Source organism: Caloenas nicobarica, chromosome 4, assembly GCF_036013445.1.
Source record: "Caloenas nicobarica isolate bCalNic1 chromosome 4, bCalNic1.hap1, whole genome shotgun sequence".
NCBI lineage: Eukaryota > Metazoa > Chordata > Aves > Columbiformes > Columbidae > Caloenas > Caloenas nicobarica.
The window spans coordinates 26,336,505-26,362,476 of NC_088248.1; the positions used below are offsets into that span (position 1 = coordinate 26,336,505).

At 40.9% G+C, this 25,972-nt stretch overlaps 1 protein-coding gene across 1 annotated transcript in view; it reads left to right on the forward strand.

Annotated features, from left to right (window-relative positions):
- Positions 1–25,972, forward strand: part of ANTXR2 (ANTXR cell adhesion molecule 2) — a 122,017-nt gene that overhangs the window by 17,249 nt on the left and 78,796 nt on the right. Inside the window, exons 8-10 of the mRNA XM_065634277.1 lie at positions 16,681–16,741; positions 17,839–17,934; positions 23,401–23,470. Of these exons, the coding sequence (XP_065490349.1) occupies positions 16,681–16,741; positions 17,839–17,934; positions 23,401–23,470 (227 nt within the window). The remainder of the gene's footprint in view (positions 1–16,680; positions 16,742–17,838; positions 17,935–23,400; positions 23,471–25,972) is intronic.

Here is a 25,972-nt window from a genome sequence, read left to right on the forward strand (position 1 = left end):
TGGCAGGGACCCAGCAATTAAAGCCCTCAAGCAAAACTACAATACAAAAGGGTTCAGTAGGAACAATTGTAAGAGCTGCTCAAAGCCTTTGCTACGTTTGTCTCTACTGGACTCAGCTGTGAAATGTTTTGGCTGCTACATTGTTACACTTGCAGCAAATTCTGCCAGAGCTAAGCAGTTAATCTTCATAGATTGATGGCAAAAAAGTGATGAGTTTCATCATAGAATATCTGTTAGTACCTGATTCTGCAGTTGTTTGAGGTCTAAGCAATTACTCCAATTTATTGTCTTTGGACATTTTAACTGTGTTTAACTGTGGCCATGGATTAACATTCAAGAGGCTTGGAGATTAGCATTTACAGAAAACCTGGCTCAGATGTTGAAAAGCTTGCATTGTGTTTTCACCTCCTTACTTCAGATAAAATCCCAGTGAATTTAGTAAGGATTTAAGCACCACCAAGCTGTGTTGTGTTTCTTTTGAATAATATCAACTAACAATATAAAACTCTGTGCAGTCTTCTGTAGAGGCCACTGTTTTACGAAGTTTCCAGCTCTTCCGGCATTGCTAATATCTAACTTCACAAAGTAGCAACTGAACAGCATTGTCAGGGTAAATAAATATAAGCAGAAGTCTAGAGCTTAAAAGAAAAATGCTGAAGGCAAGTTATTATGCTATCAGGAACAGTTTGCTGATGTAGTGTGGCTCATAATTACATGGTGTGTGGCCTCATGAGCAAGCCATAGCAGTGTGAACTGTAAAGGTTTTGGAGTGCACAATTTATATAGTATGAAACTGTCACATAGTGATAACAGAAAATGAAACACATTCTTTTTTTCCCTTCCTTTCCTATATAGGATTTTTTTTTTCTTCCCCATTTGATAAAGAACTATTTGGGAATTTATCATTTACATTGTTAGATCCAAGTCCATCTGTCGTAACCAATATAGCACCTTTCTACCTGGCTTTGTGGGTCATGAGGCTGCACATCTCTTGATACAAGAATGCTGAGCTGTAAGCAAACAGTCTGTAAGCAAGCTAACTCAAGAGTGCCTCACTTATGTCTAACCACAGGTGGTCCTGATCCAGTGCTTTCATCAGGAGAAACTGTGGAGACTTTATACTCATTAAATAGCTCAGTCTGAGACACAATTTCTCAGGCATCAGGTAAACTCTAAAACCAGTATTGGACTCTGTCAAGGAGGGGAGCAGGGGAAGTTTGTAGAAGCAGATAATGTTGCTGTTCTGAACACTGCTAGTTTTAACAGTTTGATCACTTATGAAACTATGACTGGAAGAATAATGAGAAGAAGCCATTAAATTAAGGAGCTGGGAGCCAAGGTGCTGCTACCACTTAACTTAAACACATGGAGTCTTTAGACAAGACAATATGCCCCTATTCCATTGTTGGAGTTGTATTCTAGCACCCTGCCTGCTTGTCCACCCTAACCCAGTTTGATTAATATGAGACTGTATCTTTCATAAGGCAAAAGTTTCTGTAATGTTCCCAAAACACTCTACTGTAAATCAGTATGTTGTTTTATTTCCAATTTTTCCTGCAATTTTCTCTTGTTTTGCCTGCTTTGATGGCATGTTTCTGTGCATGGGGTTTGCACAGCTCAGCAAATCTGAATCGCTTTTGTGTGCTGCATTCTGAAAACCAAAACCAGTAAAAGATCCCTGCTTCCCCTTTTGCTTAAGTGAACACAAATCCTACTGATTTGTGAGTGAAAGTTGTCTGCTTGTCTCTGCAGGCAGAATTGGACAAGGCTCGTGCCTTTTAAAGTTACGTTAATGGAACTCACTTCAGTAACATTATTAGAGCATGTGACAGTTCTAAGTAGACTTAAACACGTTTTTATACTGAAGTGAGTTGGCAGCACTTAATACAGGAAGTTAAAATATATGTTGCACTTAAGGAACCCCACAAAAACTTATCAGATAAGACTACAGGAACTGATACATGCAGAACTTAAGAGGAAGTAGTCTGTTTAAAAAAAAGTTTAGTCCAGAATTGTTTTTCTTTAATTGTTACAAAATTTCTTAAGAATTCTACCTCAAAAGGATTAGAAATAGAATTATTAAGCTGTCTTTTTGCTTGTTTATTTTGCAAGTGCTCAGTTTTGAATTGGTCATTTTATGTGGGAAAACCACCCTTAAACATACTGGAAAAAAAAAATGATTGAGGCATGTAAGCTGAACAGTTACATCACCTAGAATATTTTTACATTGTTCTTTGGAAGCTAAATTGTCTCCAAGTTGGTTGAGCATATCAGGGAAAAACCCCAACCCTTAGCATAAAGTTTTAAGTTTGTCCAGAAAAAATTGCAAATTCATAGATAATATTGCAACAAAATAAGAGACTCATTGAGTCTGGGACCTCAGTGTAGGCATGGAGAGACAGAACACAGTAGAGCAAGTTACTGATTGCCTGTGGAGAGCCTCCCTGCAGCTGTACCTTGACTACTGTGTTCAGCTCTACAGATCTCAATCCAGGAATGGTATTCACAAAAATTGGAGGAAGGTTAGCTAACCGGCCAGCTACGATGGTGAAAGGGACAGTATGACAGAGAGGAGTGGTTCCTGGAAGAACAGAGTAATACATGCATCAGTAGTTCTCTTCTCAGGCTGAGCCTTTTTTTTTTCTTTTTTCTTTTTTTTTCTTTTTTTGGTGTGTGTGTGTGAAAATGCTTGCACTGAAATTAGTAGCACCACTTGCTTCATGGTACCTTACCCCACATGATCAAATTTCTCAGTATCTACTCATGTATCCACCTCTTGGTGAAAGGGTAGCCTGGGGGAGAGGAGACCTCAGTGTTTGTAGGGTGCAAACTCCAGTGCCCAAGTGGAGTTACTTAGAAGCATAAAATGAGCATACCTAGGAACAGTAAAATTGGACAAAGGATTAAAAGCATCCAGGGTCCTTTAAGAAAATATATTCATAACATACCCAGTGGCAGAGTCTTGCTAAAGCGGTCTAAGCAGGTAGTGCTATAAAAATCTTACTGCCTAATTGTAAAAATTCATTCCAGTAAAACTCTTGTTGATGATAGAGGGAAGTCTGCTCTGATTGTAAAGAACAGTCAGCAAAATCCCTCGAGAATTGAGATTCATTTGAGCAATGGTGAAGGATATCTATTGAATATAGAGGGAGTTTCCATGGCAGGTAGATGGTACCTGTATCAATCACTGTACATGACAATACATTCCTACCTTTTAGTTAGATGGACTGATGACAAGCCAGATCAGTGGGGGCCGAAATGAAGCACTGCATAAAATGTATGTGACAGTGGCACACTCAACAGCTCTCAATGCCTAACTAGTCACTTATCTTCAATGTGGTGATAGTCATTGTCACAACACTTGTACCCCAATGCTTCAGCAGAAAGTGGAGCCACACAGCCTGTTGACAAGACTTAGTGAAAAGCAGGCCTGTACCTATAGGCCTTACAGTCTAACAAAGAGTCAGCAGGGAGAGAGGCACAGAGGGAGAAGTGACCCATGTTGGACAGTGAGTTGGTGCCAGAGCAGGGAAAAGAACAAAACCTAACAAGTGGTAGTCAGTTGTGTTGAGGTAGGCAAGAGCTGTTTCACATTAAGAACAATTTTAAGCTTTTGGGTTTGTAAAACTTACTGCAATGACTTTACAAAAATATGCTCCAGTCTCCCTACATCAATTTTTGACATTGCACTAGGGTGATAGTGAATTACTAAACTTGTAGGAGTCTGTCAACATATCCCACTGTTACCTGCTTTAAGGCAACAAGACAGGTTGGCAGAGTTCATATTTATGGATAATGGGAAGCCTAACAACTGCAACACTTAGTGCACCAACGTTAAGATGTTCTGGTAAATGCGCAGTATCTCTAAGGTGAATGTTTACTGAGCCACTTGTATCTAAGCTACTTGTGTCTCACTGGCCAAGTTGCAAGCAACTTGATTACTGAGTAGTAATCAGGGACTAAATGATTTTCAAGTAGTCGATATTTTTGCCTTGAGCCAGTTCAGCTCACTAGAGCTGAAATTCCTCCCTAGTCTACCTTGCTTAGAGTATGTTGAGACTGCTCCCCCTTTTTTCCTTAAATTATGTCCCTTAGCTGCAGATGAGGGAAGAAGGGTCAGGCAAATGACTGCATGCTCTTAAGATTTTTCAAGGGAAAAATCAGCTTAAACAGTTCATTATCAATTATACATCAACTTAATTGGATCATTTCCTGTAGGAAGAAAATATGCTCAGTTTATGCACTGGAAATCCAGGAAGTGAACTATTAAACATTTAAGGAGGTGGGGGGAGGAGAAATGCAACAAGTTATCATTAAAAGAATTATTCTGATTAAATCAGTCATCTTTAATCCCGTTGGATGGTCTAATAATCAAGCTGCACTGGGTGCAAGGTTTAGAACTAATGTTGTGCTATGTTTTCCATGTGATTGAGACTGAGTAGATAGTTTTGGGAATTACTGCATGTAGTTGTTAAAAGGAATCAATGGCCTGGAATAGAATGCTTTCTGCTCTACCCTTCACTGCTGTGCAGCCCTTAATTTGACATTCTGTGACATATTACAAACCGTATAACGTTCTCCTGGAGAACAGAGCTTGATAAGCCAGCAACATGACTGACATGGTTCCAGTTTGTGTGAGCATGCATGTGCCTTGTGATCTGGATTTGACTTGTCAGCTATTCCTGCATGGCTATCAGTTCTGTTACATAAGAGATGCTGTAAAACTGGCTTAAAATGAAGCACTCAAATCCAATTGAAATCTAGTATTTCCTTGGTGATAAGTTTCTTCAAGCCAGGTTTTCCTTACTAAAAAAAAAAAAAAAAGCAAGCTAAATAGCCCAAACAACTTTTGTCCTGTTATCGAAAGTAACAGTTTCTCTTGATTCTTATTTATATTACTTGATAAATAATGGGTTTAGGGTTGTTTTTAGTAATTTGGGGGTAAAGGTTATGCTGCTGTTAAAATACACATCTCTTATGACCCACAGTTTTGTTATCTACATGTAGTTTACTCAGTAACTGCAAATGAGGTACTGCTTAGACACTGTATAATTAGAATATTCTCACTAACCTGACACTGCAGCAGGCTTCTCTCTGATGGTTATTTTATGCAAGACCATATGTCTCAGGGATTTTTTTTTCATTTGGGTAGGGGACAGGATAGCAACCTTCCCCCCACCTACTTTACCCTTGCTCTTTATCTAAGGCATTGCTGAGCAGTGTCAGGACGTAGGCTGAAATTGGCAGCAAGTTGTAGTTAAGAGCACAGATGTTTGGCAGCAAATAGAGGTGGATCTCATTAGGAACTGCGGTAGTTCCTTTGCCTGGACTTTGATGGAGAGAAACATCAAAATGGAGTTTCCTATGAAAGCATGAGTTTCATTCCAAGTTATCTCGAATTGTTTTCTGTTTAGTGTGAGGTGGTCCTGTTGCATTATTGTTTTCCTCACAGATTAGCACTGGGAAAAAAAAATGGTAAATTATAGGTATTGCTTTAACACCATAGAGACATGTGATGTGGGACTGACTCATAGATGTAGTATGGAATTTCATTTTGCATATGGATCCCTTTTTTAAAAAAAACCCCCTGCATTAAGTTCAGATTATAGTGTGACAGACCTTATGACACTATCTGAAGTAACACAAGATTTTTCTTTGGAAACAAGCAATTACCTTCAAAGAGTTTAAACATTAGTTAATAAATGGAGAAGGTGGCCTGTCTAGAGCCTAAGGTGTGCTGTGAAGGTGCTTCTGAGTTAAGGATACTCAAGTGTAATCAATGAAATCAAGGGCTCTACTTATATTCATTTTCTCTTGTAACCTGCTCCAGGTCTTTATCTTTAAAGCCTAACTCTACCACAGTATAAGGGGGCACAACTTGTAATGATATCGGCATACATACAGCCTAAGTTTTTCACCACCTTGATTTCACACGTGTTCATTTTTACATGCTATAAGGTTCAACGAATTCAGTATGAAAAATACCGATCTGTAGACACTTAGCATTTCATTCTCCAGAACAAAAACAACAAATGAGTCCATTGCACCCATTAAAAACCTCTTGCTGTACTTTCATTTCCTTTTTACTGCCTCAGCAATAGTGGGAAAAAAGTTGTAAGGTACAGGAAAAAAAAATAAAGAGGAATAAAGCTGCCAACAGTACTGCTAAATGATTCATAGAAAAATAAAACACATGGAAACATGAGTTAAGCTCGGTCCTAATTCAGCCAATCAGCACAAATGAAAGCAAAATCATTTTAGGAACTAAACTAAGCAGCTGTGTAAACTCAGTTTTGATAGGTTTTGCTTGACTCACTCCAGCCAGATAGGTTACTAGCCCAACCTAGCTCAAAATGACTAAAACAAACAATAGTACAACACTAAACCTTTTTCTGAAGAGTTTTACAACTTCACACTGGGATGAAGCTCAACAAGATATCATCTTACCAGAGCAGGGACTAACTCAAGAACATTGTTCCACAGCATCATTAGGATGAGGGACAACGGGCACAGACTGAAGCATAGAAGGTTCTATCTGAATAGGAGGAAAAATTTCGTTCCTTTGAGGGTGACAGAGCCCTGGAACAAGGCTGCCCAGGGAGGTTGTGGACTCTCCTTCTCTGGAGACATTCAAAACCCATCTGGACACATTCTTGTGCAATCTGCTCTGGTGAACCTGCTTTAGCAGGTGAGTTGGACTAGATGATCTCTAGAAATCCCTTCCAACCCCAACCATTCTGTGATCAGACAGTTTCACATGGCTCTGACCCAGAGTTTCCACACTCCACATACACACATTGCTACAACTATGAGCTCAAGCAACTTAGTTCCTGCCTACCACTTAAATGGCTGCTCCCAAGGCCCAGTTGTACCCATGTGTGCCATCCCCTGATTAGCACTTAGTAGGAGATAAAAGGTGTAGGCAATCCCTAATCAGGAAACAGCTGACAGAACCTGAATATTACAGCAGACAATTAAAAGAGACTTGGCCTACATGCACAGATTCAACTGAGACTAGTAATGCTAAAAGTAGTTTTAAATGCTCTTATGTTACCAGTGCCCTCTCAGACACTGTTTGCAAGTTAGCTGTAGTGTGTAATAGAGCCATCTTCCCTTCCTGCCCGCTTTGTTCAGTACATTTTATCAAATGAAGTATCTGTGTTTTGCAGTCACTATTATAGGCTTGTAGGTGGCTAACGTGTATATATTTACCACTTGATAAAGGGCAGAATTAAGGGAGATGCAACTCTTCCTGATGCAGGTTTCATGGTTAACTGAGGCGCTTGGCACTATACTTCAAAAAAACACATCCTCTCTGTGTGTCAAACTATAAACATAGCTTCTCCAGTTTTAATTATGTTTGTAGTTTGTCACAGTTCCTAGATGTGCTTTCCTCACGGCTGGTTGAATGTATTTTTCTCACTAGGTGTTTTGTTTATAGCATCCCTAGAGAAAATGATAAACCCCACATTTGGAAGGGAGGGAGCGACAAAAGAAAAGGGAGTGGAAGTCTCCAGAAAAAAGTGTTTTGAGTTTGTTTTTAAACTAGCATTTAAGGCTTTTTTAGTGATGTTTTGCCATGTTTCTGAATTGTACAGCAAACATTTTGCAGTAAGTGTACGCATGACTGGCTGGCGGTGTATCAATAGGCAGTGCTCCAGGCACAAACTCAAGAGTGCAATGAGCAGGAGCTAATACTGCCGTAAATATATTTTTGCACACAAACTGTGGAAGTGATTATATTGCTCTGTCAGCATGTTTGTCACATCTTGCCATAAGTGAGTATAGCAAAGAAGATTATTTTTTAAAGGTGAACATTTTTTTCCTCTATAAGATGCATTTGTTTTATTGCAGTACATACCGTTTTGTTTATGGAACTGTATTGTCTTCCCCTGTAAAGAGTCAAGCCAGCTTGACTTGGGATTGGCTTCCAATGAACAATGATGTAAACAAAGAGGAGTATGTTTGAAACTGGACTGTAGGGCGTAAAGGTCACCAGTGACTCTGGAAATCCTTAGTTGTTCTCAATTATTAATAGCATGCCAAGTCTGATCAAAATGTGTCAGAGCTCTCTTCATCTAGCAGTTTATGGTTATCCTAATCTTTTTACTAGAAAGCAAACACCTTACACATCCCTATATAATTTTCTAGTTTCAGAACAGTAGACTTAATTGTTATAGTGATTCTATAAAGAATCCAGCTGTGCTGATGACCTGCCCCAAATTCTGAACTCAGCATACAGTTTCAGGGAGGAACAGATGCCATGGGAGTTATGATTTATGGTGCTGACTGCTGCCAAAAACTTTTAAACTCTGCATACTGGGGCTAAGCAAAATTGAATGGTGCTGTGAAATAAATTGACACTTAGCGTATTTTGTTAATTGTCGATGTACAGTTGGGTTGCTCATGGCTTGTTACTAGTACATTGTTCTCACAATTTCTTGGAACATGGAATTCATTAAAGTGCTGGAAGGGAAAGTTGTTTTAGCCTGCATGTAACACTATACCGCATGGTACAGCTCTGTTCCTCAGTATGTTCTGTGTGTACGGTAGTCAAAATACTTAAAAAGCTGCAGGAGCCATACTGCTTTACTGTTCAAATTCTAACAACTTCTAAGAAGCAGTAGCAAGAGTGAAAAGTGAGGCAAAGCAGAGCTGGGCCCAGTCTGTGACAAGTTGAAGAGGCACTGGAAAATGCAGAAGGCACATTTTCTATGGGAAAAAATGTTTGCATAAAGCAGGGGCAAGATCAATGACAAGGCAAAATTCATAAACAGAGGTGGAGTTTGCAAAGACTATAAAGCACTAGTAAGTCTTATGCCATCTTATTATTTGGCTACCTTTTTGCAACTTACTGCAGGTACATCTACCTTTTGTATGCTAATGTAACTTTGTGTAGGTGCATTGTTTCTGCAGCTTAAATCTAACAAAACTAGATTCTGTTTTTCAATTCAGACACCTAGAGGTTATAAACTGACAATATTTCTGTAAAATATCACTAATTGAATTAAATGTTTATAAAAGATGAAAATGCTAAACCACTTATATAGGAAGTGGGCTGTGAAGATTATGCAAGCCTTTGGGAACCTTCTAGGGGGAAGTGTGTGGAAATACACGCCACTGATAAAGATTGATATAGCTTTTAAGTGCTACTTAACAACCAGGTTGCTCAGAAAGAAATCTTTTAGATTAAAAGTGGTCCCAAACTGAAAAGTTGATAAAGTGGATCGCCTTCCTACAAGCATTTTAAGAAAAATTTGCATGTGTACTTGTTTGTGCCCAAGAAAGATTATACTTCCCTTGAACACAAACTGTGTCTTGTAAACCTCTGAAATTGCTCAAGAGATGGAGATACATGACAGTAGGACAGTGTAGGACTTAAATAAAAAATTTGAACCAGCTAGCTGGTTCAAGAGCTAAACAGTTCCAGTTCTGATTGCTGCACACTTCACTGCTGTTGGTGAGCTAGTAGAAAGCATTTGACAGTAACAGTTCAGTACATTGAGAGTCCTCTAAAGGACCGAGCCTCTGAAAACTGTGTGCATGCCAGACTTTACAGGACTGTTGTGCAAGGAAGATGAATCTAATTTTCTGTATGGGACATCAAAGCCTTGATCCAGCAAGGGACATCTTTAACTGTAAGCCAGGATCTCATCCCACCATATTGAACAGAATATTCATGTGGTTAAAGTTACACATGCAGTTAAAGAATGCAATAGCTGGCTCACAGACAGAATTGGGCAGCCCAGCAGCTGATTTACAAGTGACCTTTTTAGAAAAAGAAAGCTTGTTTGGCCAAACAGCATCCCAGCCTATGTCAGTGAGTTTACATCAAGGATGAATCTGCTTGAGTGCCCGTGGGATATCTCAGATGCCTTTATTCTCATAACTTCTGCTCTCGGAAGCATTCTGAAATGATTAACTCGCATTACTGAGAAATGCTATGGAAACTGTACAGTATCCATTCACTTAATAGCCCTAAAATGTAATTTCACTAAAAGCATAATAGGCTCTTTTGCCTTTAGCTAAACCTCAGAAGCTATGCTGGGTGGTGTTTTCAGCACTGAGCATAAGCTACATTCATGCTGCTTGTTGTTGAGGTAGCTTTTGTAATAACTGTTCATAGAAAACAGCATAACATTTAAAAAATCTTAGTTGCTCAGCTACTGCTGCAATGTGGTAACAAATTTTATATATGAAGGAGCTACAGAATAGGCTAGGCTTTCCTCAGAAATAAGAGAATGTTTGGAGCCTGAATTTCAAGTCTCATTGTGTTTAAGTAGGAGACTGACTACCTTAAAGCAGCACTATTGCTTTCTCTTTTTCCAGCAGCCACACATCCTTCCTAACAAGTGTTAAAACAAGCCCACAGCTGTGATTGATGTGATCCTTTCCACTTTGATTAGCCTCTGTTTCCAGCTGTAATCAGTTGCACACAGCACAGTTTTGTTTCAGACTTAGAGGAACCACTCCATAGTTCTTCCTCAGTTCTCCATTTCTGAAGCTGTAAGAAGATGGGACACAGGCTGACAGGTTTCAACTCTTTTTTGCACTTTGATTTGTGGGGAAATGTTTCTTCTGGGACAGCTAATGTTGAGGGGGTTGGCTAGAAGGAAAGCCTATGTTTGCTTGGCAGAACAGAGCCCTATATTTGGTGTGGAGCTCTGGAAATGAAAGACATCAACTCAATGAATCTCTCCATGCTGTTAAACTAAGCCAATTTATAGTCTTGTTTGAATTTATTTTGTTTCAGCAGAATGCTTAACTATCCTATTCAGGGATTGCCTTATATAGTAGTTAAGGGGCAGGCTGGCAGGGGTGATACTGTCATGGGAGTCTATTACAGGCCACCAGATCAGAGTGAGGAAGTTGATGAGGCCTTCTACAGGCAGCTGAGAGCGGCCTCACAGTCACAGGCTCTGGTTGTTATGGGGGATTTTAACTACCCTGACATTTGCTGGAAGGACTACTCAGCCAGCCAGTCTCAGTCTAGGAGGTTCCTCCAGTGCATTGATGATAACTTTCTGATGCAAATGGTGGAGGAGCCGACTAGGAGAGGTGCGCTGCTGGATCTCATCCTCACTAACAAGGAGGGTCTGGTTGAAGCAGTAAAGGTGGAGGGCTGCCTTGGTTGCAGTGACCATGAGATGGTGGAGTTCAGAATCTCATGTGGCAGGAGCAGAATAGCAAGCAGAATTGCAACCCTGGACTTCAGCAGGGCCAACTTTGGCCTGTTCAAACAATTGCTGGGGGAAATCCTGTGGGCAAGGCTGCTTGAAGGTAAAGGGGCCCAAGATAGTTGGTTAACATTCAGGGACTGCTTCTACCAAGCTCAAGATCAGTGTATCCCAACACGTAGGAAGTCAAGGAAGGGAACCAGGAGACCTGCATGGTTAAACAGGGAACTGCTGGGCAAACTCAAGTGGAATAGGAGAATTTACAAATCATGGAAGGAGGGGCTGGCCACTTGGGAAGAATATAAGGCTGTTGTCAAAGGATGTAGGGAAGCAATTAGGAAAGCTAAGGCCTCCTTAGAGTTAAACCTGGCAAGAGGGGTCAAAGACAACAGAAAGAGCTTCTTCAAATACATGGCAGATAAAACTAACACCAGAGGCAATGTAGGCTCACTGATGAATGGGGTGGGTGCCCTGGTGACAGAAGATACAGAGAAGGCAGAATTACTGAATGCCTTCTTTGTCTCTGTCTACTCTGCCGGAGGCTGTCCTGAGGAGCCCCGTACCCCTGAGGCCCCAGAGGAAGGCGGGCAATGGAGGAGTTTGCCTTAGTTGATGAGGACTGGGTTAGGGACCAGTTAAGCAATCTGGACATCCATAAATCCATGGGTCCAGATGGGATGTACCCATGGGTGCTGAGGGAGCTGGCTGAAGTCATTGCTGGACCACGCTCCATCATCTTTGCCAAGTCTTGGGAAACGGGAGAGGTACCTGAGGACTGGAGGAAAGCAAATGTCACTCCAGTCTTCAAACAGGGCAAGAAGGAGGACCCGAGCAACTATAGACCAGTCAGCCTCACCTCCATCCCTGGGAAAGTGATGGAACAACTTATCCTTGGTGCCATCTTAAGACATATCAAGGATAAGAGGGTCATCAGGGGCAGTCAACATGGCTTCACCAAGGGGAAGTCATGCTTGACCAACCTCATAGCCTTTTATGAAGACATAACAAGGTGGATTGATGAAGGCAGAGCAGTGGATGTGGTCTACCTTGACTTCAGTAAAGCGTTTGACACAGTCTCCCACAGCATCCTTGCTGCTAAACTGAAGAAGTGTGGACTGGATGATCGGGTAGTGAGGTGGACCACAAACTGGCTGAAGAAAGAAGCCAGAGAGTTGTGGTCAATGGGGCGGAGTCTGGTTGGAGGCCTGTATCTAGTGGAGTCCCTCAAGGGTCAGTACTGGGACCAGTATTATTCAATATATTCATCAGCGACTTGGATGAGGGAGTTGAGTGTACTATCAGCAAGTTTGCTGATGACACCAAACTGGGAGGAGTGCCTGACACACCAGAAGGCCATGCTGCCACCCAGTGAGATCTGGACAGGCTAGAGAGTTGGGCAGGGAAAAATTTAATGAAATATAACAAGGGAAAATGTAGAGTCTTACATCTGGGCAGGAACAACCCCAGGTTCCAGTATAGGTTGGGGAATGACCTATTAGAGAGCAGTGTAGGGGAAAGGGACCTGGGGGCCCTGGTGGACAGCAGGATGACCATGAGCCAGCACTGTGCCCAAGAAGGCCAATGGCATCCTGGGGTGTATTAGAAGGGGGGCGGTTAGTAGGTCGAGAGAGGTTCTCCTTCCCCTCTACTCTGCCCTGGTGAGACCTCATCTGGAATATTGTGTCCAGTTCTGAGCCCCTCAGTTCAAGAAGGATAGGGAACTGCTGGAGAGAGTTCAGCACAGGGCCATGAAGATGATTAAAGGAGTGGAGCATCTCCCTTATGAGGAAAGGCTGAGGGAGCTGGGTGTCTTTATCTTGGAGAAGAGGAGACTGAGGGGTGACCTCACTAGTGTTTATAAATATATAAAAGGTGAGTGTCACGAGGATGGAGCCAGGCTCTTCTCGGTGACAACCAACAGTAAGACAAGGGGTAATGGGTTCAAGCTGGAACACAAGAGGTTCCACTTAAATTTGAGAAGAAACTTCTTCACAGTGAGGGTGACGGAACACTGGAACAGGCTGCCCAGGGAGGTTGTGGAGTCTCCTTCTCTGGAGACATTCAAAACCCGCCTGGACACCTTCCTGTGTAACCTCACCTAGGTGTTCCTGCTCTGGCAGGGGGATTGGACTAGATGATCTTTTGAGGTCCCTTCCAATCCCTAACATTCTGTGATTTCAACTTTTCTTGTGGGCAGTACACTTCTAAATAAAAAATTTGCCATGCCAGATCATGCTCTCTAATTTTCCTGAACTGGGAAAGAGGGAGCATAGTACAGATTTTTGCAGAGTTCATTTCAGTCTTGCTGACTTTGCAGCCCAGGTTTCCGCAGCAAGATAGTTTAGAGTTAGTTTTAAATTTTTCAAAGGAAGGGAAGAAGCCACATAAAATTACATGCATGCTTTGGTTTGTATGTTGCCATTGTTCGAATGTGTTTCCTTAACACAACCTAGAAAGCTCCATTAAAAGGTGCTGCTGTTGAGACTGGTCAGATCGCTCGTCTTGGGCTGCAGAAGAAGTAGCAAGATACTGGATTTCAGCTATGTGGACAACTCCCACACACTGTGCATGAGCCCACCACTAACCCTTTTCAACTGTATGGTAAAGCACCAATATTTTGAAAAGGAGAACTTTGACAAATAACATGTGCCTTGGAAAATCCCTCATTAGCTTTTGTAGAAAGTTTTTTTTGTAGAAAGTACCACAGGGGTACTTTCTAGTGTGAAACAGGAGCAGCCTTGATCTAGAGTTACGAAGGCATATTTAATAACGAACATGCATCACAGGGCAGAATGGCTAAGGTGCTGCCTTGACATCATTCCTCCTAAAGAGATGAGCTTTTTATTGGAGTGCACTGTGCTAGCTTGGAAGGAACAGCTTGCGTGGAAAGAATGAGGAAAAAAAAGATTAAAAGAGAGAGAAGAGTATGAGCCAGAGGAAAAAAGAGTAAAGAAAGGCCACAAGTTTCTATACATCCGTTCAAGATGTGGAAATACGTTCTCCTCTCCAACATGTGATGGCTGTCTTGGAAAGTTTTTTCAGGTTTTCTTTTGTAACAGTTAAATGCTAGTTATCATATCCTTATGAGCTAAACCACTCCAACTGACTGTGCTTGGTATAGTTAAGAGGATTTGATCCTTTGCGAGAATCCCGTATCTGATTTTTACTTAGATGGTGTAAAATTCAGTTTTGCGTATTGTTCCAGTGTTGCTTAGAAGGAGTGTCAAGAAGAACCCAGAAAGTAAAGGTTGAGGAAAGAGCTATCTATATGCTTTTAGTTTGGTTTATTTTATGAGGTTTCTTTTGTTTCTGCTTTTTCAGGTTACTTGGTGATTGTTATTGAAGGGAAGGATTTTAAAGGACAAGGCAGATTTCTATAGCACTACTCTTTTTAAAAAAGCATGGTCTATTGAGAAGCTTTTTGAAGGGTGGAGAATAACTAGTTTGAATAACTTAGAAAAACAAATTTTGGTATCTTCACAGTCCGTGTTGGTCTAGTGCTGTTCTAAAAAAAAAAAAATTTCAGTGGGCCTTGCTACTGCCAACTGCTAGATCTGTACTTCATATTAAAGCAAGTCTGTAGTCTCATTGAATCACGTGAATACTCCCATTTGAGTCAATCTCATCAGAAGAAAAAAAACAGAACATGTTTTTACATTAAGGGAATAAAGTACTTTATTCCTTCTGTGTTTTATTTTGCGCAAACTATTTTCTCTCTCTGCTGCCACCCCCCTCCAAAAATAAACTAAGTAACACTTTATCTCTCTGCATTGAAATATGAATAAAAAGCAAAGTCCTTTTTTGGAAACAACATTAGATCCTCAGCTAATATAAACTGGTCCGCTTGCACTGAACTTCAAGCTACATTCTTTCCAAAGATCTCTATTGCTGTGTCTCATCCAAATGTATGCACCTGCATTTTTTTTTTTAAGATACTACTTAGTGGTTATAAATCAGTTTTGAAAGCACTACAGAGCTAATTTGTGCACAACAGTTTGTGGGAAGATAGGTGATATGGAAAGTGTTAAATGAGGCAGATGATTATCTTGGAACCTGGCATGCTTTGAGCATACAGTGACAAATAGGTTATAGTTTCTACTAGGTTTAGACATGTAGCAACAGAAATCACTAGCAAATAGAGTAGACAGAGTAAAAAAAAAATGCATTTAAAGGAACAAAAAAGGAGCTAAGACAGAGTTACATTTGCTGACAGGCCAGCTCAGGAACACACACAGTTTTAGCAAATGGAGGCAGAAAAGGGACAGTAACAGAACTTTCTACTTTGCATGTGGTCACAAGGACCTGAACTGATTCAATGCAGTATTATACATGAATGCCTGCTCAAAATGTACCACTTACTAAAGGGAAAGCTATATAAATACATCATGAAAGTTTTCTGAGTGGAAAATTAAAAACCATTGGTAAAAATTGCACATTATCATGTCAGGGTAAAAGGAAGCGAAATTGTAGATTGTGTCTGTTTAACCCTACAAACTTCAAGATACTTATTCCTCCTGGGTTAGCAAAAATCCTGTTACCTACTTGCAGAGAGGAGGATTAACATTACAGTAATATTAATAGATATCACAGCTCCTTCCTGGACAACAATAACAACGGAGACACAGGCCCCCACTGTGGGATAGAGATCCTAGCAGTGAGAGGCGTGTGACCTCACAATTAGATTCCAGCAACAGTTGTAGTCAGACAAGCTTGACCCATTCCTCCTGAGAAGCACCATTTTTGCCTGAAAAATGGTCTGCAGTAATCAACACCTGGGTGCTATTTATGACTCTGCTTAAGTGTCCATGAATAACTTGGTCACTTGATGTATTTGTAAATGATAAAATGAGACTTGGCTGAAACTAAAGGCTAGTGTCTGGGACCTTGTAAGTACAAATTGTTCAAAGATGTCTAGTTGCTTAGTCACCTGTAAGAGTATTGGTTTGTCCCAGCCTTTTAGATGAATATTCCCTGAATGGCTGGAGAATCAGAGCAGGCTGACTGGTACAGCAGTGAGAAAACCCATCCAGCACCTGGTGTTCCTGTTGTGCTTTATGCGGAGCAGGATGCCAGCACTTGGAATAATTTGCACTTGGTTTGACCCACAGATTGTTGGAAGACTGCTTTTGACTGGATTAGATTTTGGATCAGGCTCCTTGTGACTAATTTTTGGCTTAAATTTTAGGATTGGGGTTCATGGAAAATTCAGGTTAGGAATCTTGGCAGAAATTTAGAGGCCAAAATCAGGCTTTAGTATGTTTTGAAGACTGTCCTAGATTTAACCAACTAATCCAAGTCTTATGAATTATTAGGAGACTTGACTGTGCAGGTGTACAGAAGCTTTACATAGTCAAGGCAATGTCTTAACATTAACACTTAGGCAAATCAAGCCTGTAGTTGTGCATGTGCATCTTCTAGAGACAAGAGCTTGTTTTAAAATAATATTCCTCACTGAAACAGCACTCTGAAGCCTATTTATGACTAGTTTCCTCCTTTGCAATAGGTTTTGAAACAATCATGCACTGAGATTTTGTATTTGGAGCCATCCAGTGTCTGTGTGGGAGGTAAGTTTTTATAATTTAAAAATAATATTCAGTTATAGGTCTGCAATTTCCATATTTTACCCAAGCGAAAACCCTACAGGTCTCTAGAATAAGACACCTCTATCTAAAAAAATCCTGAAGGAGTTTAAGATCAATCAGATCCTTCTCTGTTGAATAATTTTTCTCCTCAGAAGAGCTGTCTTCCAGGGCCTACTTTCATAATTTAGGTAACTCATGTAAAAGTTTGAGGGACGTTTATCTGCCATTCTCTCATTAGTCATGCTCTGCACTTGCCCTTGTATTCAAAGCTATGATATTTATTCTCTGACACTTGCATACTGTTTTACCTGTGGTCACTGAGTTAAGTTCTGGGAATCTTGTTAACGTATAAAGCCTGTCCTGAATCTGTGGAGTGTAAGCAATAAACATTTGATGGCATTTTTGAGCAGCAAGTGGTAATACATTTATTAAGTACAAGAGTTGCACAAAATTTCAAGGGCTTGTCTTCTTCCTGGGTTTCACAACCCACACATACTTTGAGACCAGCTGAAATAAGGTAGTTGCAAAATCATCTTCTTTTGGTGTTTTTATAAAAACAGGGATCATGTCAATGAAATCAGTGGCCTTGGTAAACAAAATGTTTTCACTCCTCCTCTGCACAATTCACAAATACTGTGGCCCTTATGCAACTTCCAGGGAAATAGTACTGAGAAGGAATGTTTTCTTCATCTGGCACTTTAAGTGGACCTGATCCAAATTTTGGGAGTTGTCTTGTTATGAGACCCAGATTTCTCGTTTTGTCACAGTATTCACTGAGAAACTATTTCTTACTGTGCAACTGAGACCCAAGGAATTCACTTATCCTGATCCTGTTGATCGGCAGAATCAACTTCCATTCTAATAGTGCTGCCTCAGTGATAAAAATTTGGGAACAAATCTTTGTTTTTCCTGTAGTGACCTAACTAGAAGAATTCAGTACCAGAGGTCAATTAAAAAGGCGACCTAAGTTTGAAGCATTACTACGTTGTGTTTAATTTATTGCAGGCTGTATTCTCATTGTCTAACTTATTGCAGTGCACTAAAGACTGGTGATTTTTTTGTTTTGTTTTTCTCTCCAGAGGAGTTTCAAGTTGTTCTTAGAGGAAGTGGCTTAACCCTCGGTGGAAAAACTGATGGTGTAACTTGTACCTATCAACTGAATGGAACTACAATTCGTAAGTATTGAAGTTGGAGATGATCTACCTTTATATTTTCTAATAAGTGAATTATTTTGCTTCTAGTTACCTCATTTAATTAAAATCTACAAAGAAAACTATGAAAGAGCAGGAAAAGAGGAAAGCTGTGAGGATTACTAAGAGGATGCAAGTTATTTCACATATTGCTCAGTGGTTTGAATTGGCTACCAATTGCCATTAGCTATAAACTGTGACTGGTGTTTGGCAGCCTAGCTGGCTATGTGAATTAGCATGGTGATAACTGTCTAGCTCCCGATGTTAAGCAAGCAGATGAAAAACCCCCATAACTGCAGAACGTACCAACCAGGTGCCCCTTCTTGTAAGAAGACCCAGACCAAGACACAGGCCCTCTTCATGATCCCAAAAGGCACTGTTTTCCAAAGGGCACTTACCTTGTTATCTCAGAGCTTCCATGCCCATTCTGTCTGGTGTACCAGATATGTAGCCATTGTGCTGTTGGTTTCAGGGGCTTGGCAGGGCATGGGGCCCCCTCCATGACATGGAGTCCTTTTCCTGGAGCTCCTGCTACAGCATAGAGAGAATAAGGCCAAGTCAGAACTGTTGGTACTATTTTATCCCTGTATTTTGATGTGGTTCATCAGCTCAGTGTCCCAAGCAGCACTTTCTTCCAGGAGCGAGTCTCACTGTAACCAGATGCCTAACTGGACTTTATTTTCCTGACCTGTGGAAAGGAAATCTGTTTCCAAGTGACCATGGCATCTTTTACAGGCACTTTTCTTGTAGCTTTATCGTTGGGGTTTTTTTGTTGTTTGTTTGGGTTTTTTTGGTGTTTTTTTGGGGGGGAGCCGGGGAGGGGTGCAGTCCAGTTGAGTGGTTTTGATTTTTAATTATTAGTACTCACCATTGGCCAGATGTTACAATCCTTAGTTCTCCCTTTATCAAACTATAAGTGTCATTGAGGAAATTTTTCTGAGTGGAAGGCTGCAGAAGCTAGAAAAGCTCTGAAAATAATTGAGATGTAGTGCAGACTATTTTCTTCTGATTAAGTATGCTCATGGAGAATTTAACTTCCAGCCAGATATTCAGGACTTAGTCTTCTCTTGCTTAGTGTACTAACTCACAGCATGGCAGATGAAACATCATGCCAGAATTTGGATTAGTCTCCTTTTGCTGCTCTGTTCACTGAACTGGCACAAGGTAGATGATGGTGGAAAAAGTGCCATTAATGAAAACCTCTGGCATTTTTTATATCTAGAAACTGAAGTGGATGGCTTGTATAAGTACATCCAAGTTCTTGCTCTAACCAGTATCCCTTAGAAGCAAGCCAGACTGGAAAATAACAAAAAATGGAACTGTAGAAAAAAAAAAGCCTCCCCCCTTTCCCCCCAAATACTAGAATGTCCTGAGTTGGAAGGGACCCACAAGGATCATCGAGTCCAACTCCTGTTCCTGCATATGACAACCCCATAGTTCACACCATGTGTCTGAGGGTGTTGTCCAGTCTCTTCTTGAACACTGTCAGGCTTGGGGCTGTGACACCTCCCTGGGGAGCCTGTTCCAGTGCTCCACCACCCTCTGGGTGAAGAACCTCTTCCTAATGTCCAACCTAAACCCAGTCCTCTGGCATATCTTCCTGCTGTTCCCTCAGGTTCTGTCATTGGTTGCCAAAGAGAAGAGCTGGCAATGCTGTGCTTGATGCACCCCAGGACACCACAGACCTGAGCTGGCTGTGCCCAGGTTGCTCCTGGTGTGCAAAGAGCAGGGAGGGCAATGCAAAACTCAGGTCCACCTGGGTCCATATCATCTGGTGTTGCTACTGAATTAACAAGCCCAGGTAAAGTGGCATGGCTATGCTGTCAGCAATCCCGTGCTGTATGGGCCAGCCAGCTCAGCACCCAGCTAGCTCAATCCTCCCTGCGCCATGCACTGGTTGCATGGGAAACATGCTCTTGGACACCTTAGCCTCAGGTCAAGGCCAAATCCCAGCCTCTCCTGCTAAATGCATTCACATAGCTGGCTCAGGTAGTCCTTGCTCTGCCCATCCCAGCAGGATTTGAGTGATCTTCAGAGGAGCAGCAGCTCCACTGCACCCTCAGCCCCTACAGCTGCTGGTACCCACTAGCCTGATGGGCAGGAAGGGTTCTGCACAGTCCATGCCTGTAGGTGGTCTGGTATCACTGGGAAAGAAGGTCCCTCTGGGGACAGCAGCTGACCTTGGGCCAGGGAGTTCACTGGCAGGACGTACACATCCTCCATGTATTCCCAGTTCCTGCACATCCCAAATGTAACCAGGGGCTGGGATTATACCCACAGGAGGCAGCTGCAAGAAAAACAAAGCAACCCTCCCCCCAAAAAAACCCCAACCAAACCAAACAAACACCAAAGCCCAAAAGCCTATTTTTTTCCCTACCTAATGTCTGATTTTTATATTAGCATGCCTTAAATTCCTACCCAATTGAATATGTGCTTCCGGTTTCTTTCTTACTCTGGATATCATATATGCTTGGATGGGCTGCCAATTTCTCCTGCCTGTTATATATCTAAAATAATTTGAAAGAATAACAGAATAGCACAGTAGCTCTAGACAAAGGCAACCTATGTAAAGAAATTCTGCTTGTATAAATTTCCCTCCAGTTTCAATTAAAATTGTCAGCTTTGTTTCCTATGTCAAGATACAGCTTGTTTATTTACACTTGTTTTGTAAATTAGCTTTATAAAGCTAGAATTTGAAATGTTGTAAACTTACTGCTGCAGTTGTGTATTTATTATCATGTACATACTATCATGTACATTTCTTAATTGGAGAAGTGGGGAAACAGACTAGTTAAGTTCCAGGTAAATAAAATTAATTTCCCACTATCTAGGGGAAATAGTCAGTTACATGACCTGAAGTTAATCAGAACTCTAATTTCAGTTTAAGTGGCTGGTTTGCAAGTCATCAGGACTCTTGAGTTCTATTCCTGCTTTGTTCCTGACTTATTGTTTACCATGAGCAGTCACTCCTCTACACCCCAGTCTGTCCATTGGGGAAATGAAAACAATAGCACATAACCTTCTTCATGTGAGTGTTTTGAGACATCCATCAGTATGGTTATGTTTGTAGTGGTGTTCGTAGCATTCAAGATATCCTGATGTTGTGCATTAAGGTACTGGTGGAGATAGAGACCTACAGAATGAGAGTTAAGGAGGGATTTAACCATTTTCCATAAGCATCACACATGTAAACTGGTGTTGCGCAGGTTTTTTTTCCCTCCTCCTCAATTATGTTATTACAGAGGTACTACCACTGTCGCTGATGGTCTCGGATTTGGCCAGCAGTGGGTCCATCCTGGAGGTGACCATCACTGGCTCTATCAAACAGGGGGGAAACTTCTAGCAGCTTTTCACAGAGGCCACCCCTGTAGCCCCACCATGACCAAAACCTTGCCATGAAACCCAATACAGCTGGGCTCTCCAAATCCACTGAGAACAAGAGGCAAACAGCTTCAAGTTCTGCAGCAGTTCTAGGCTAGGTATTAGGAAAAGGGTTCTCACTGTAAACATGTCTCAGGCCTGAAACAGGTTACCTAGAAAGCCTTTCAACAGCTTAGATGAGTGTCACTGAAGAATGTCTGAAGCATGCTGCCTTTTTAAAATGACTTTTTGAAATGTTTTCTAACTCTAGTTTCTCCAGTTCCCTGATGGTGCTGTCTTTTATAGCTGTACAGTGTGTATATCTGCTTTGCCATGGTAGAAATAACTATACTGGGACAGGATGAAGCCCCCAAATACTTGCTAGCATCTAATGTGAGAACTTCCAACTAGATCTCTGGGCTGCCTTTTTTTTTTTTCTCCTTTTATTTCCTTTCTTGGCTTCAGGAAAGGGTGTGCTAAAGCACACAAAGGGAGCATAGTGAATGGCAATAGTGATGTATTTATTATATGTTGCAGTGTAAAAACAATCTGCTGAATCTCCTGCATGGAGTGTCTTGCCAAAGGCCTGCTACAACCCACCCAGGTTCTCATCTTCAGCAATAGACAACAGCAAATGTTTAGGGAGTAGTATAGGAAGAAAATAGGGAAATTTAAAGTGATTCTTTCTTCCTCTGATATGAAAGCTTCTTCTCTACAGCTCTGTGCTGGTCTCCAAGCATTTTTGTCTCAAAGGAAACCTCAAAGAAAACAGTGGAGCTAGGACAGACAACAAGGTAGAAAGGACTTTTTGGGCAGTAGCAGGAAGGAGGAGATGGTCCCCAGAAAACAAAAATTGTCCCTTCGTCATTGCATTATCCTCTACAAAAAACTGGCTTGCTCCCAGCAGAACCCTTATCATTTGAGAGAATAATGGAGGATACTTGCAGGAGAACATACTTGAAGTTAGAGTTCCCCTTAGTGATAGCCTGGGCTCTGCTTTGGGACTAGCCTCACAGTAAACCCGTATTTTGTCAGTTCTTCTGGTTTTAAAAGATGCATTTGGCATGTTTTTCTTTTTGCATTTATAAAGAACCATTACCAAATGCTAGAAAGGAAACCTGCCAAATGTAGCTGTGGGATAGAAAAATAATCTATGAAACATACCATTAAGACAAAAACATATGGCAATGTGCTAATCCCTCTTCCCCACCTCACAACTAGCCCCAAATCTAGGCCAAGCAGTCAGTGCAGATTATAGCACATAAGAAAAGCTCATTTATGCCGATAGCTCCTCCTTCAGCTGCCCCTGAACTGCTTGTGTGTCTGCCTGTTCCCTAAATGCAGGACAGAGTCCTCTCCAAGTTTATCTGGCAGATCATTTATCTGCTCTCTCGCCTAAATCAGAAAATAGGCCATGCTTGCAGGAGCAGCTCCAATACAGAAATGAACAGTCCAGCCGTGGGGAAGTTTGGGACAGTGGTTCTGCCCAAAAGAGCAGAACTTTTCCCAGTTTACCAAATGCATGAGGTAAAAGAGCTCCCTCCTCTCCTTTTACAAGTGCAGAAAATGAACGCTGTGCTGGACTCTCTGTTCTACAAATAGATGCTTTGTAAGCATAAGAGATTTGCAAACAGCTAGAGACTCAAAAGCATGAGAAACACTGTAGAAACAGACACTCCAATCACAGCTGATAAAATAGCCCTTGAATGCAATGCACATGGTCAAGCTAATTAGAAACAAAACTTCAACTTCAAAATTGTTCTCATTTTTTGAAAAAAAGGTATTGATTCTAGGAAATTCTCAGCATGAGCTGACATGCATAAAAAGAAGCAATGTAATGTGGGCTCATACTCACATGTAAAGTCAACTATGAGTTTATATGTTCAAGATAGGGCCTTAAAAAAAAAAAAAAAAAGAAGAAAAAGCAGCTTTTTCCCCCTAACTTGGGCCTACCTTGCTTGCAAGTTCCAGACATTACCAAACCAGTACCTGGCATGCTGTGATAAGGGAAGGGACTTCATAGCATGTTCATGCATCAGCTTCTCATTTAAGCAGCACACTATATTAAGCTCATGTGATTTGTTTTTCCAGATGAAAAACCAAAAACGGTGGAATCTGAATTTTTGCTCTGCCCTGCACCAATCCTATACAAAAGCAGCCAGTAAGTACTTGAAAAAAAAATGTCATCCTATGTTTTGATAGAATTGGACCCATTATTGCTGATCTTAATCATGAGTGGTTTTGCCTAGAGGCAGTCTTCTGTTGTTTTTATGGAGGGTGGTTTGTTGTTGCTTTTTTTCCCCCCCCCCCCATTCTTGTGTTATTTCCCTGGTGTACTTGCCAGCTTTGGAATGGGCTTTAAATAGTCATCTCTGACCAAACCAATTTGGACAGTGCCTTAAAAATGAATATTCAGCCAGTTTATTAAACACTGAAAAGGTCTGGCTTGTCATAAGTTTTATGCAGATTAGCTGTTTTAACAGGGCATAATATGCTCTCTTCTAGATAATCTTTAGGCTCATCGTTAAATAGATTACATTATCATTGACACTTACAAGCTATTATTAAAATTATATGTCAAGATGTGTACCACTGCTCAACATGTAATGATAAAACGAGGCACAAATTTAACAGCAACAGCGATCTCCTAACAGTGCTGTGGCTAAATTGCAGTTCTAGCCTTATTCTAAGTGTCACTGTCCACAGCTGCACATGACTTCCGGCCCTTTGAGGAAATAATTCTTCCATCCTCCTCTCAAATTCAGACGTGCCCTAGGCTTTTAAGATCACTTCAATTTCATTGTTCAGATTTATGAGATAGTAGCATGAAAAGGAAATTCTAAGCTAATCAGAAGTCAGAAAACTGCATGTCAGATATCAGCCTTGTAGAAGGGAGGAGGCTTTGAGGCTATTGACTTTCTCCCTGTTTTGCAAGGAGTTCTTCTCAGAGAGTTATTTGGGATGAGGTTAATATTATTCTGGTAGGAAGCACAGCAGTTCATTATCAGCTCTGCATTATCATTTTGTGGTAATTCTTAGCAGTTTAAGAACTAAGCATATTGCACAGATGATTTTTTTGAGTAGTTACTTTTCTGAGGAAAGCAAGAACCAAAGCTGTAAGACTGATAGCAAAACTCCAAATGCACATCTGTTTTGTCGCATTAAATGGTAACTGGGAGAAAAGTTGAAAAGCAGAAGAAAAAGCTTAAGTGATTGGAAGAGAATGGGGTTCATCACTGCAGAGGAGCTGCATTGTAGCCTCTGTGCACCAGCCAAAGCTCCTCCTTGGGGAGTAAGCACTGATTTATGGCAATGCAGGAAAAATAAGCACAGAGGAGAGTTACATTGGAGAGCAGAGGAAGGGGATGAGTTCTTAATTCCGTTTTTTTTTCCTCAAATTGCCTTCTACAAAGCTATGTGAAAATGCAGATCTTGTCCCATGTGCAGCAGGAGTTTGTTACACCTATGTGCTGTTACATTAAACAGTGCAGTTGCACTGTTTTCCGTTGAGCTAGACTGAACATGGTTGTGTGCCAGTTGTACAACAAAACATCTGTAACAAACTGCTGTCTTAGCTAAAACAAATCAGCACCACATATAGCTGTCAGAGAACTAATTTTATCATCAGGAATACTTACATCAGTCAGGTTAAGAACTCCTCTCCCTGCCAAGTATTTAAATGGAGTTACCTTGCAACAGAAAAACCACCACAACAAATTGGGCCCACAGTATTAAGCACCCCAAAACCTGAAGCGGTAAATGCTTTTCCACATACCTTTAGTCTCAGAGTACGTAAACAGCCTATTCTGCTAAATGAGCATGAAATACATGGAATATTTATTTATATAAAGCGCAGTGGAAGTTATTTGAACATACTGCATTTTTTCTTGTTCTGTGAAGAGCTCGTTTGGCCTGAGAAACATCATTGAAATAGAAAAAACCTCACCATATTGTAATTGCAGTGTGGATCAAGCACCTAATTCCAGCACATTTCTTCCCAGCAGTGTTTGTAAAAATGTACAAACACTACACATGAAGTTGTACCACTCCACAGAAAACAAAACAATTTTTGCAAAAGTTAGTATGTAAAACTTACTTCCATAACCTGATATTGAAGTGCTTGGAGCTTTGGCCCAGAGATAAACAGTTGGCTGTGCAGAAGACTGACAGCTATGAAATATATGTACACACTTGAACTCTTGACTTTCCATTGGCACAGCTCAGACTATTGCTGGATAACTCCCAGTAATTCCTCATGTAGTGGAGCTAATATTAGTCACTAATGCAGCAACAACCAGTCTGCTCTTTTTCTAGTGCTCTTTTCAGTGGAATTAAGAGCAACACAAGCAAAGTTAGCTTTGTAACCTTTAAACCTGCAGCTTTGTTTCTGGGTAAACAATAAAGTCCCACATAACTAGTTTCATTATATTTTTATAATTTGAGATACTCCTTGTACTGGTGAATTTGCACTTTCCACATGCAGAACAGTAGAAACCCACATGGAGTAAGTAAGATGCCAAAGTACCCAAGATCGTTGGTTGGTAAACCCTTGGTCTCCTGGGCTTAGGCCATTGTGTATTTCTAATTTCTTTTCAGCTGCTGACTGCATTTAGCTAGGAGCCTCCAAAATGCCAGCTGTAGATTTAACCAACCAAGCATTCTT